Source organism: Blennius ocellaris, assembly GCF_963422515.1.
Source record: "Blennius ocellaris genome assembly, chromosome: 15".
In the NCBI taxonomy this organism is placed as follows: domain Eukaryota; kingdom Metazoa; phylum Chordata; class Actinopteri; order Blenniiformes; family Blenniidae; genus Blennius; species Blennius ocellaris.
In genome coordinates this window covers 26,376,982-26,390,838 of record NC_137664.1, presented here as the reverse complement: position 1 = coordinate 26,390,838, position 13,857 = coordinate 26,376,982, and the positions used below count along the sequence as shown (strand labels likewise).

The window sequence follows — 13,857 nt, the reverse complement described above, 5'->3', positions numbered from 1 at the left end:
CAACACACTGAGGGTGGAGCACATTACACCAACACACTGAGGGTGGAGCACATTACACCAACACACTGAGGGTGGGGCACATTACACCAACACACTGAGGGTGGGGCACATTACACCAACACACTGAGGGTGGAGCACATTACACCAACACACTGAGGGTGGGGCACATTACACCAACACACTGAGGGTGGAGCACATTACACCACCATACAGCGGGTGGAGCACATTACCTCTGTGCTCCACCCGCTCCACTGGCTGCCTGTGTGTCAATGGATTGACGTCAAAATCTTCCTTCTGGTCTATAAAGCTTTGAAAGGGTTAATCTTGGGCCTAAATAACCTCAGATTGACTTGTAGAATGTAGACCCTCCAGACCTCTGAGGTCCTCAGGAAGAGGTTCCCTCAGTGTTCCTCGTCAGAAGAAACAAGGTGAAGCAGTTTTTAGTTCCTCCCTCCTCACCTGGAGAACAAACGTCCTGAACACCTGAAGACTGCCGACACTCTCACTTCTTTTACATCACGACTTAAATCATTCCGATTTTCACAGGCTTTTGAATAAAAAAAATTATTCTACTTACTTTATTAAATGTATCTTACACTCTTACCTTATTTGCTATACTTTTCTTCGGAATTTGTTTTAATTCAATTCTTTCATTTCTTCTAAAGCTTTAATTCATTTCTTTGTAAAGCAGTGAATTGCCCTGTGTTTGAATGGTGCTCTGTAAATAAACTTGCCTTACTGAGATAACTTGAAGGATTAACGCTGGGTTTTCCGTACTATGACGCTCACTGACTTCTCACCCCGGTAACTTGACTGTCGACCCTGCTACACACCAGGACATGTTCTTGATAAACAGTCAGAGCTCCGCCTCCAGACCAATCAGATCTCTTGGAAAATGACCTGCCCATTCTTAACTGATGGTGATTGGTGAGCAGGTTCAGCACGGAGCTGCAGCGGAGAGATGAGAAATAAATGTACAGCAAACTTTTGGACGTGATAAAATAAATCCTGGTCACTGAGACTTTCAAGAATGTTTTTATACTTGACTTGTTCCTAGTCTGTCTATCTCTAGGAGGGTTGATCTGTAATAATGAGGTTAATGACAGAACTGCACAAATATGAATTTATGGAACGCAGAACTACTCATGCCATCACAGCGATGAATGAATCTTCCAACACAAAAAAGTCACACAAGAGGACTTCCGGTAAGACGCTGATGCAACCAGGCGCATAATTAAGAGCTCTCTCGGTCGGGAAACTAAACTATTACCTTTATAACTCAACATTTGGACGACACAACTTTGCCATGAAAGGTGGCAAACACAAACAGAAGGGGAAAGAATCAGCTATCAGACCGGACACGATGGAAGAAAACGACAATGACGGACCGGAGAAAACCACACCTGCGGCCTTACACGGCGAGGAAGCGCTGCTAGCAGGACTGGCTAATATACGCAGCGACATACAAAGCCTCAAAAACGACTTTCAGGAGAACTTCAACACGTTCAAGCAAGAGCTGAAGCAAGAGATGGCTGCTTTGACAAGAAATGGACAAAAAACTGGATGAAAGTAAAACGGAGATGCAGTCACAAAAGACGAGCCAATCAGGGGCTGGAGGAGTGGAGCGCTGAGGCTGGGGACAAGCTGACGGAGCTGGAGGAGTGGAGCGCTGAGGCTGGGGACAAGCTGACGGAGCTGGAGGAGTGGAGCGCTGAGGCTGGGGACAAGCTGACGGAGCTGGAGGAGTGGAGCGCTGAGGCTGGGGACAAGCTGACGGAGCTGGAGGAGTGGAGCGCTGAGGCTGGGGACAAGCTAACGGAGCTGGAGAAGCTCTCCCGCAGGTTGGGAGAGAAAGTCACTGACCTAGAAACAAGGTCACGTAGAAATAACATGAGAATCTTCAACCTGCCTGAGGATGTTGAAGGCAGTGACATGACGAAATACATCATCCACCTGTTGACAACTGAGCTCCAGCTGCCGGAGGGGACGCCCCTACAGGTACAAAGAGCTCACCGAGCCCTCGGCAGGAAACCTCCTCCAGGTAATGCTCCGAGATCCGTAGTTATAAACTTCTTACAATATGAAACAAAGGAAATTATTATTAAAAAAGCCTGGCAAAAGAAGGTGACAGTCAGTGAAAAACGTATGTGGTTTGACCATGATTACCCCACTGAAACTGTCCTGAAGAGAAAATCATACATCGACATCAAAAAGAAGTTAAAGGAAAACGGCATCCGCTTCCAAACACCGCTAACAAAGATGAGGATCCACTGGAGCAGCGGAGTTCGTACGTACGAGTCAGCCAGAGAGGCAGCGGTGGACATGAAGGAACGCGGATACGAAGTCGACGTCCGAAGCGAGTCCACCGGCACTGATGTGAGGACGACCCCGGGATGGAGCCGCGCGGCGCGGCAGCGTTCCAGCCAGAGCACCGCACTGAGAGCGAGGGAAATACTACAGGACTACCAGCTGGTTAACTGACTCCTGCTGAAGGCCAAACAGACTCCACACACCTTCTAGGATCAATGAGTGAGTTATAAAGACCACAAATCTAAAATGATCACGGAGAAAAATACTGATAAAAATTATGTTTGTGGTTTAAAGTGTTTTGCTCCGGCTATGAGAGCACGTTCTTTAATGTTGGACATATCCAGACTTAGTGTAGCTCACTGTACCTACAAGTCTAGGGAAGGGCCCCCACCCCGTGTGGGGTTTTACTCTTCACCCACCAACAGGGACCATGGGAGGGTAAGGTTTACTCTCCCCCATTGGAAGCAAGTTCTAAGTTCATTGTTATTATTTGTTAAATGTTTTGAAGTTGTTTTATATCAGGGGAAATGTTTTTTTCTAGTTGGCATACAATAATGTCACATTAATGTCGCTGAATGTGAACGGTCTAAACACACCAGTTAAAAGGGAAAAGGTCATGAGAAGAATAAAGAAAGAAAAAGCCCATGTAGTATTCCTACAAGAAACCCATCTGGACAGAAGTGAACATGAAAAGCTAAAGACATTTGGTTACAAAAATGCTTATTATAGTTCCTATGCTAATAAAAAAATAAGAGGTGTTATTATACTGATATCGAATACTGTTAAATTTGAACTGATTAACGAGATAAGAGATAATAAAGGTCGATATGTGTTAATTAAAGGAAAACTTGAAGACCAGATTGTTACACTGGTCAACATAGACTCACCCCCCAATAGCAAAACAGATTTTATGCAAGCTATTTTAAATAAAATAGCAGTAGAAACAGAAGGAACCTTAATCTGTGGTGGAGATTTGAATATAATTCTTAAACAAAAATTGGATACAACGAGCCAAAAGAGGAGTAACACACATCTATCAAGATTTACTAAAGTTGTTCTAAAAGAAATGGGAATGATAGATATTTGGAGATACCTACACCCAAAAGAAAAGGAATTCACATTCTACTCAGCACGCCACAAAATATATTCAAGGATTGACTATTTCTTTGTTAACATACAAGATATACACAAAATAAGGGAGTGCAGAATTGGCACAGCGGACGTATCTGACCATAACTCTTTACATTTGACAATACAGATAGGAAACAATAAAAGGAATACGGTGTGGAGACTAAATGTAGGAATATTAAACAATATAAAAACAACTGATTGGATAAAACATGAAATACAGAACTATCTAGAAGAAAACGACAATGGAGAAGTGAACCCAGCTATTCTATGGGATGCAATGAAAACAGTTTTGAGAGGTAAATTGATATCTTACACTTCAGCAATAAAAAAAAAGGAAAACCAAGGAATTTAAAACACAAATTGATTATCTGAAAGAACTGGAGAGGAAACATCTGGCTACAAATGACCCAAATATATTAGTGGATATAATAAATATACGAAAACGAATAAATGAACTACTATTGGAAGAGATTGAGAAGAAAAATAAATTTTTAAAACAGAAATACTACGAAATAGGACCGAGGGCAACAAAATGTCTAGCAAGAAGAATACGAAAACAGCAAACGGAACAAACAATATTTAAGATGAGGGACCCACAAACAAAAGAGATTCTACACAAACCAGAGGAAATAGAAAGAGTATTCAAAAAATATTATAAAGAGCTATACACTCAACCCACATTAGATAATGAAGATGAAACAGAAACTTTCCTAAAAGATCTGGACTTGCCTTCAATTGGCACAACCCAAAATGATATTTTTACTGCAATCATAACTAGAGAAGAAATAAATGAGGCCAAAAATCATTGAAGAACAATAAGTGCCCAGGAAGTGACGGATACCCTGCTGAGTTTTACAAGACATTCAAGGAAGAATTGGTACCTCTCATCCAGTCCTCATTTAATTGGACACTAAAAAATAATAAAATGCCACTATCATGGGCAGAGGCTATCATATCAGTCATATTGAAACCAGGAAAAGATGGGAGCTTGTGTGAAAATTACCATCCTATATCAATATTGAATATAGATTATAAACTATACACATCTATTATTTCAAAGAGACTTAATAATTTGATAGCCGATCTAGTTGACGAGGATGAAACTGGGTTTATAAAGGGGCGACAGACGCAGGATAATATTAGGAGAACTCTACATGTGATAGAAGAAGCAAAACAACAAAAAATGAGTCCAGTATTAATAAGTGTCGATGCAGAGAAAGCGTTTGACTGCGTTAACTGGAAGTTTTTATATCAAGTTTTAAAACGGTTTGGTTTTAATCCAAAGTCAGTGGATTGTATAAAGACATTGTACCAAAACCCCAGTGCAAGAATCTAAATAAATGGTAATCTGTCAGATAAATTCCTGTTAGAGAGATCAACTAGACAAGGCTGTTGTTTGTCCCCCACATTGTTTGCCCTATATATAGAACCTTTAGCACAGGCAATTCGACAAAAACAAGAAATCAAGGGAATAGAAATTAAAAACACAAATCATAAAATAGGACTGTTTGCAGACGACATTATCTGTTTTCTTCAACGGCCGAACCAATCAATTCCTGCACTAATGGAACTTATGGAGCTTTATGGAAATTTCTCAGGATATAAAATAAATGTCAAAAAAACACAAATACTGGCACTTAACTATTTACCAACAAAGACTATGCAGAATAGATACAAATTTAATTGGAATCTGAAGGCAATAAAGTACTTAGGAGTGATGGTTACAGAAAATTTAAACACATTATGTGTAAAAAACTATTGTGACGTCACTATAGAAATCCAAAAAGACCTTGAAAGATGGAACACACTGCCTTTAGATTTTAGTTCAAAAATAGAGATTGTAAGAATGAACGTCTTGCCAAGGTTACTTTATTTATTCCAATCATTACCAGTGAAGATACCCCGAATACAATTTTTAACATGGGACAGGAAAATATCTAGATTTATATGGGGAGGGAAAAGGCCCAGAGTTAAATACACAATCCTCCAACTTCCGAAAGATAGGGGGGGATTGGCCCTCCCAAATCTAGAGTATTATTACATATCAGCTCAACTGAGGTATATTTACTGCTGGTGTAATCCCATATATGCAGCAAAGTGGAAAGACACAGAAAAAACCATAAATAATATTCCAATACAAACTCTGATTGGAGATAGAGAACAATACAATAAGCTGAAAAATGAAATGGACCCGACAACAAGCTTCACACTGGACATATGGTACAAAGTTATTAAAAAATTCAAACTACAAAAAGGTATTAATACTTTTAAATGGATCGCATATGACACCAGTTTCAAACCTGCTCAACAGGAGCTGGGATTTAAACAATGGCTATCAAAAGGAATCACAACATGGAAAGTTTTAGAAAAGGAGGGGACGTTTAAGAGTTTTGAAGAGATGAAGGACGAATTTTGTCTTGACAGATGTGACTTTTTTCGATATTTACAAGCGCGAGAAGATTACAATAAAGAAATCAGGGAAACTCCTTCCATGGATGAGAGCACAATGATCAAAATGATAAACGAAGCATACAAAGGAAAGTTGATGAGACTCATATCCAAATTCTACCATTCACTTCTAGAGAATACTAAAAACTCAACAGAACATATAAAAACTAAATGGGAAACAGAACTGACTACTGAAATATCAAGTAATGATTGGCACCATATGTGGAAGAACCACCAAACAACCACTTGTTCTCAGAAATGGAGGGAGTTCTCATGGAGAAACCTCATCCGTTTTTTTATTACCCCTAGGGTTAAAAGTAAATATCTAAAGCAGCCTCTTCCATGTTGGAGAAACTGTGGATCAGTAAATGTTAATCATAGCCATATATTCTGGAAGTGTTCAAAATAACTGAGTATTGGAAAATAATAAACACAGAAATAATAAAAATGTTGGGCTATAAGATACCGTTGGATGTCAATATACTGTACCTGTGCAATTTTTCAGTTGAGTCTGTACACTGTAAAGATAAGTACCTGTTGAAAATTTTAACAGTGGCTTGTAAAAAAACTATAACAAGGAAGTGGTACCAAGCTGATCCTCCAACGATGGAGCAATGGACCCAGACTGTTGAGCAGATCCAGTTAATGGAAAATTTGACTCACATGCTGAGATTACAAAGATCCCAGTTTGAGGAGAAATGGGAGAAATGGACAATATATAAGAACAGCGACAATGTAAATGCAACTGAGTGAGAAGAGACATGTTGACAAAGACACTTGTGACCCTGTGAGTTTTGAAATATTTTCCCCTGTAATTTAATTTAATTATATATTTTTTTTGTTGTTGTTGTATTTGCTTTGATATGTTTGTTCTTGTGTTCTGCAATTGTTCAAAAATTAAATAAAAAGAAAGTAAAAAAAAAAAAAAAGTCACACAAGAGAAACTCAACCTCAAAACAAGTGCATGGAAAATATAAACTAAAAGAGGAGCAGTGAGGAAGTTCAGCCCAACACATTTCTCCTGTTAGAAAGTGAAACTGAGTGATCAGCATGCAGTGCAGTCTATTTAGCTCGTCCATGAATTAATATCATATAACAACACGAAATTGCGCATTATCAAGTAGGAACGTTCTGGCTTTGGATGCAGTACCAGTGTTGCTTTTAGCTGCTGGATGTTTCTTCATTTTCTCAGAGAATCATTTCTACTTCAGTAATCCGTAAACTAATCTGCAGGGTTCTCAGTGTGTGATTGGTCAGATGCTGCAAACTCCGCCCTTTACATGTGAACACACACGTAGGTCTGCGTTGAACGAGGGAGTTGATAACTTGCTTCGTAATAACGGCCATCAGGATGGCGCATCTCGATCAGTCAAGCCAGGAAACAGAGAGATCCTGGATATGTTGATGACAGTGTGTCGTACAGGCCTCAGGAGTATGCTGCCCTCGCCCATAGTGAGCTGCTATTGGCTGTAGGCTGCACAATGCATCGCAAATGTATGGCAGCCTGCATGTCAAACTATATCTAGCCAATGAGACGGAGTCATGCTGCTCTATGCTCCCCCATGTGTGGTTGAGGGTGCTCAGCATGTGGACACAGAGCTCCATTATCTTTGTGGTGACTGAAGGGACAGAGGTGAGAGGGGAGGGCTGGAGGAGGAAATGTGCAGGTGAAGAAGAACTCCCGGCTAAAAGAGACAGCACTGCGTTGTTTGGAATTACTTTGGTAGTCTTTGTGGTTTTCCTCTGGATCCTCCGGTTTCCTCCCAGTCCCAAAAAGCATACAGTGGGCAGCAAGATCAGCAAGCCAGCAAGATCCCCGCCCTTCATCACTTCTGCCCATGCACAGAGCTGTGTCACCACACAGCTCTGTGCATGTAAATACCCGATACCAAGTCATTTTTGCCAAATAAACGTCAAAATATCACAAAAATACCTTGAACCTTGAAAAATACCCAAGATTGTTCGGGGTAGATTATTCACTTGCCTGAGCAAAGCTTTTTTACTCGCCCCGGATGTTCGGGCAAGCCTTAATTGTCAAACAGGGTGAATGTCAAAATTGAAGCACGTCTAATGAAGACAAATGTGCCTTTCACTGTTGTCTTTTATGGCAAATTAATTACCGAGCACACTTTATGCATTAGTTGATTTATACACATACATACAGTCATGGCAACACTCAACAACATACATGGATGATGGATGGATGGATTTGTATTTATACAGTTTGAGTCTTGTTTAGTCAGACCCAAACACAAGCTGAAAACCATGACAACACCTTTCGGTGTGTGTGTGTGTGTGTGTGTGTGTGTGTGTACCTGTCCATGCTAAATGGGAAGCAGAACTTGGGCACAGTCTGAATGGTCTCCTGAGGAAACAGATGAGAGAATATGAAGTTCAGTTAGGTCATGTGACACTGAATTCATCTTACAAGAGAGGACGGACGAGCCAGTGACAAAATTCTAATTACTGTTGTTTGATCCGATTTATCAAAGTGATGTCAATAAAATATTGTCCACTAAAGTTGAAGTCTGTGCAAAAATCTAAATGGAACAACAACATTAAAGGAAAAAAAACTGTAAATATATGAAAAAACACTGAATATGAGAAGAAATAGATAAATAAAGAAAAGGTAGTGTGCTCCGGACCTGCTCGGTGTAATCCATAGGGTACTTCCTGAGTACTTCCGGCCCTGTGACAAACACACACAGGAAAATACACTGATCAGACAATGACTCAACACAAAGTAGCTCCTATAAAGTGAAAAAATGGACTTTGGGTGAGATTGAGCAAATCTGCAGTGAGAAGAGTCAGTGATAAAAGCCATCACGTACAGATACACAGCCTTTAATGTTTAATCCAAAGTCATGATATTACCGCTGTAAGGCGAGAGGGCCAAACACGGCTCCACCGTGCAGAATAGAATAGAATTTATTCATCCCAAAGGGAAATTCTTTGAAGTTGAAAAAATAACCAAAACACCATTTCCAAGGCACAGTTGTGTATTTGTGAACATTTCCAGTGTGCAGTGAAAGGAGTAAAGACCATGTTCTCCCTGACACCATGTCCCTCATGGAACCAGGAGCTGCAGTCTGCTCCACTTACCTGAGCTGTGTTGGCCTGAATGGTACACTTCCACAAACACTTCGAAAGTCGACTCCGGGTTCTCCCTGGAACAAGAACACACAAGACACCAGCTGTTTTCAGGGCAATGGCTGCTGTTGGCAAAATATGGAGAAAGATTCCACAGCTGAGACTCTAATGAAGATCTCTAGAGCTATTTGATGAACAGAAGACCGTACGACCCTTTTCATTAACCTTTACTTAACCAGGAAAGTAAAAGACCCTGAAACACGTGGCTGATTTGGAACTAGACCAGCAAGAATTACTTTTAAAGTCTCTCATTTAAAAGCAAATTAGGCAAAATTCCCCTTCTAATGGTTTTCCAGCAGTAATGCGTGTCCCCAAAACCTGGGAATGATGGAGCAGAAGTGAAGAAAGTCTGTCCTCTCTCTCACTGGCTTGTTAAATGATTAAAAAGTGTGTGCTCCAAGGAGCTAATCAGAAACCAAGCCCATATAGTGTCATTGGAGGTTTAGCCAGTCCCAATCAGGTAGACCCTCCCTTTGGACTTACACAATTAGGCAGCTCTGCTCTGGCACATGGCACCACTGATGATCAAATATTCAAATGAATGAAAAACAGGGGAAAGCTGGATTTGGGGCAATAAACCTTGAATACAAGTTTCTGGACCAACAACCCATGTGAAATTGTTGAAAAGCTGTATAATATGGCTCGGGCTGCAACTAACGATTATTTTAATAATCGATTAATCAGTTGATTATTTTTTCAATGAATCGGTTAAAAAAAGAAAAACAAAAAAAGATTTCAGATTGTAGCACCAGTTGAAAATAAAAACACATAACTGAACCAAATACAAAGATGTATACAACATCTACTATATCTATACTTTAAACATGTTAAATGTGTGTCATGCATTTTTATTATATTAACAAATCAAACTCTGTCTCTGTTCCTCCTCCTCTTCCTGCTCAGTCAACTTTTTTTTGGAACCATAAAAAGTGATGAGACTTTGGTATTAAAAAGTCAAAATAATCAAAAATATGCAGTTTTAATTGAAGTTGTTTTTATGTGATGAATTTGAGTGAGTTTTTAATATGTTCCAGTGACGATCTGAATGTTGACGGAAGTAAAAAATTCAAAATGGTGGAAGTCGAGGAGTTTCCCAGACTACGTAATTCGACAGATTCCCGAGCAATTACGCGACTCTATCCAATCAGAATGCATGTTTTCCAGGTAAAAGGCAGCGAGTCACTGACCAGAATAGGGAACATAAATTGGGAAGAAAATAGCGGCCACGATCGGTCGCAGTCACGCGACAATCACATGATTCCATGGCGATTCCAAGTGATTTGTGCTGACAATTTTTTCAAAATATAACCAAAAAACCACGAGCCCATTCGGGCAAATTGGGTGGGAGATTCAGTTGCCCGAGCAAAGCTTTTACTAGCCCCGGACGTTCAGGAAAGCCTTAATGTTGAGACCAAACCTGCCTGGACCCAACAGTACAAGTACCAGTATGTACATTGTTACACCTTTAATACACATGTATACCAGATTTATACTAAATAATTACTAAATAAGATTTAATATAATACTGGGCGATATATCGAGTTTTTTAATAAATGTTGATAGATTTTTTTAGGCGATATAGCCTAGAACTATAGTGTAATATCGATATAATTCACACAACATAAAAAGTCAGTATGCCCCTTCCTCTTACTTTTTTATGCTGTGCACAGAGGTGTGCATGATTTGAACAACATTATTTTCACTTTGTCTGTACAAAATCCAAATTTACATACCAGTGTGTTGGCCTGCCTGAGCATACAATCTACATTGTCTGTTCATGTCAGCATCATCAGACAAGTCCTCTGTGAACATATGCCCAAGATATTTGGTTTTGTTTGTAATGTTAAGCATTGTATTAAACCAATAAAAATCAGGAAATGCTGTACTTTTATCCTCCTTGGTTCTACAGATCAGAACCAAACTTTTCACTGCATTATATTTGATGTCATAGTTAGGGCTTTTCCACCAGAAAGAACTAGGTTGTAGTTCAGGGCCAGTTCTTAAATGAGAACCACCAAAGAACTGGCTCTTTTCCCACCGTTAATGGAGCAGCGAGAGAGAGCGAGAGCACGAGAGAGCGAGAGAGAGAGCGAGAGAGAGAGAGCGAGAGCGAGCAAGAGCGAGCGAGAGCGAGCAAGAGCGAGCGAGAGACAGACTTGTGAATGAGCTTGGGTCTTATTTTTCAACATTTGGACATTACATAGTGAATTTCTGCTCCTTTCACTTTATTTCTGGATTGTCTGAATCAAATGCTTCAACATCAGGAGGAATGGAGGTGTAGAATGATAGAACGCAGCTCTAAAGCAGTTTATCATGGAAACCTATGGAAACACACTGATTAAAGTTCTCTTTCACATGAAGCCATTAAAAGGTTACATTTATGGTTAAAAAAATCCAAGCTTTCATTTACAGTAGTACGTAGTTTGTTTTTTAGTTGCTGATGAACCAAAAGTGTCACTTCATTATACATTTCCGTGGGTTACAAAATAATAGTAGAGCGTGTCATTGCGCATCGGCTGCAGGGCCTCAGGGCCTCAGGGCCTCAGGACCTCAGGGCCTCAGGACCTCAGGACCTCAGCCTGCAGTCAGAACGCCAAACAAGACATGGAAGTGAAGTGAGTTACAACGATGTTATGATGAAAAGCCCCCAGTGAGAACAAATGTTAAGCAGCTGTTGCAGCCCAGCAGTGCTCGGACTGAAGACCACTAGATCGTCTGCAGACATCAAATGATTGAACACAATGCTACCAGCTGCACATCCACTATTACAAGCCTCAAGTGTTGTTGACAGTTCATCCAGATACAAATGAAAAAGAATGGGGGGTAGTATCCCACCCTTAAATGGAGCGGACACACTGTTCCCCCACTTAACCTGCATCTTTTCATGAGCAGGCCAAGATCCACACAATGGATTCGGGAACACCTTTCTGAGTTAGTTTAATCAATCATTTCCTGTGATTCACTCTGTCAAAGGCCTTAGAGGCATCTAAAAAACACAGACAAACTGAGGAGTTTTGATACTTGTATTTAGCAATAATTTCTTTGAGAGTATATATACACGTCTGTGTCCAGCTTAGCTTTAAAACCAAACTGACTATCTGAAGACAAAATAAACTATTTATCCAGCAGTATTGTTTCAACAATTTTAGACACAATACTGGCCAATGCTATTGGTCTATAACTGTCTAAACAGCCAACCTTTCCAGATTTATCTTTTAAAACGGGACTAACAAAACAGCCAGCATAGAATCAGACAAAAACCCATGGAAGAAAAAAGCTGTAAAGCAGATGGAGAGCAAAGGAGCTAACCTTGCACTCACAAACTTGAAGTGCTCAGCTGAGATACCATCTGACTCAGTGACTTTATTGTTTGATAAATTAGAGATCGCTTTGATTACTTCATGACACAGGATAGAATCTGAGCTATCAACTTCATCAACACTATAAGTGTCACTCTGAACACAACTAAATAACATAGTGTAATGTTGCCAATGCAGTTCCAACGTATTATCAATGCCAGAGATGCTATCAACCACACACGGCAAAGAGACCTTAGTTTTCATGGCCCTGACTTTTTTGATGTAACAAAGAGCATATTGATATTGGTGCTCAAAAACCGGCCCAAATCTTGGTCTACCTGCCAATAACCACTCAACGGATGCCTCACGTGCCTCTGTATGAAATTCAGCAACATGAGCATTCAATACAGGTTTTACTTTCTTTTTAACTTTGAATTTGGGAATAGCTTTACTGGAATCAATTAGTGCTTTCATGATGTCATCATACATAGAACAAATACCTGAAATATGTTCAGAGTTCTGGCACATACTATCTCTACACATGGCTGCTTCTCCAGGCATGAAGATGTTACCAATAGACTCTGTATGCACACAATAGGATACGATTTCCTCTGGTGTGAGGGAGCTGCAGTCCAAGTAATAACTACTTTGATTGTCATTATTTACTGTCAAAGGCAAAGCCTGAAAAGTAATTTCCATCCCAAAAGGTTTGCAGATAGCTCATAAAAAATGTTCATGTCTGTCAGTGAGACATGTGCATCTGCTGTAGCAAGACAGTGATCCAACCAAGAGGTTGTGAGCCTCACCTGCATATGTACAACTGTCAGCAGGCAAATGGACTTTGGAAGACAGAATTACCCCATTATCCCCACAAAACTGGTTAAGTGATTAGCAAAAATAGACTTCCCATCAGTAATATGTGCATTAAAATCTCCAATAACCAACACATTAGAAAACGTGTTATCCTGAATAAAGGAGTTGATAAAAGCAAGTCTATTAAGATATTCGGTTTCATTAAGATGGCATTTATATGGAATGTACACATTCAAAATAACACATTCCTTGCAGTTGTGTGTTAAGCGTATTGCGATACACCAGTCCATTTCAAACCAAATAACAGTGACGCATGAGTCCAGTCTTTTACTCCAAAGCAGGGGTGTCAAACTCATTTGAGCTCAGGGGCCACATGGAGGACAATCTGTTCCCAAGCGGGCCGGACCAGTAAAATCATGGTATATAACTTAAAAACAACAACTTCAGATGGCTTTCTTTGTTTTAATACTGTCCAAAATAGTGCAAACACATCATCACTATAAATCATAAAACACTGTTAACAGAATTCTGAGGACAAAGATCACACAATGCCTCAGTGGTTCACAGAACCAGAACAGTATCACAGAACTACATCAGGGGGTCATTCCTCAGGCAGCAATGTAGATAAAAATAATAAAGTCCTGTTGCATCCAACAAGTGCAAGAACCAGTCACAAATCAAGAATAGGTTAAATATACAAATAAAA

The 13,857-nt window shown here is 39.9% G+C and overlaps 1 protein-coding gene across 4 annotated transcripts in view; it reads right to left on the bottom strand.

Annotated features, from left to right (window-relative positions):
* The window catches only part of dennd1a (DENN/MADD domain containing 1A), an 88,693-nt gene that overhangs the window by 59,092 nt on the left and 15,744 nt on the right, over positions 1–13,857 (bottom strand). For all 4 annotated transcript variants that reach the window (XR_013936962.1, XR_013936963.1, XM_080510602.1 and 1 more), the window contains exons 2-4: positions 8,992–9,056; positions 8,535–8,578; positions 8,205–8,254 (exon numbers count right to left, since the gene is read on the bottom strand). Coding sequence is in view for 2 of the 4 variants with exons in the window: in XM_080510602.1 (XP_080366728.1) it covers positions 8,205–8,254; positions 8,535–8,578; positions 8,992–9,056 (159 nt within the window). In the remaining 2 variants the exon portion in view is untranslated. The remainder of the gene's footprint in view (positions 1–8,204; positions 8,255–8,534; positions 8,579–8,991; positions 9,057–13,857) is intronic.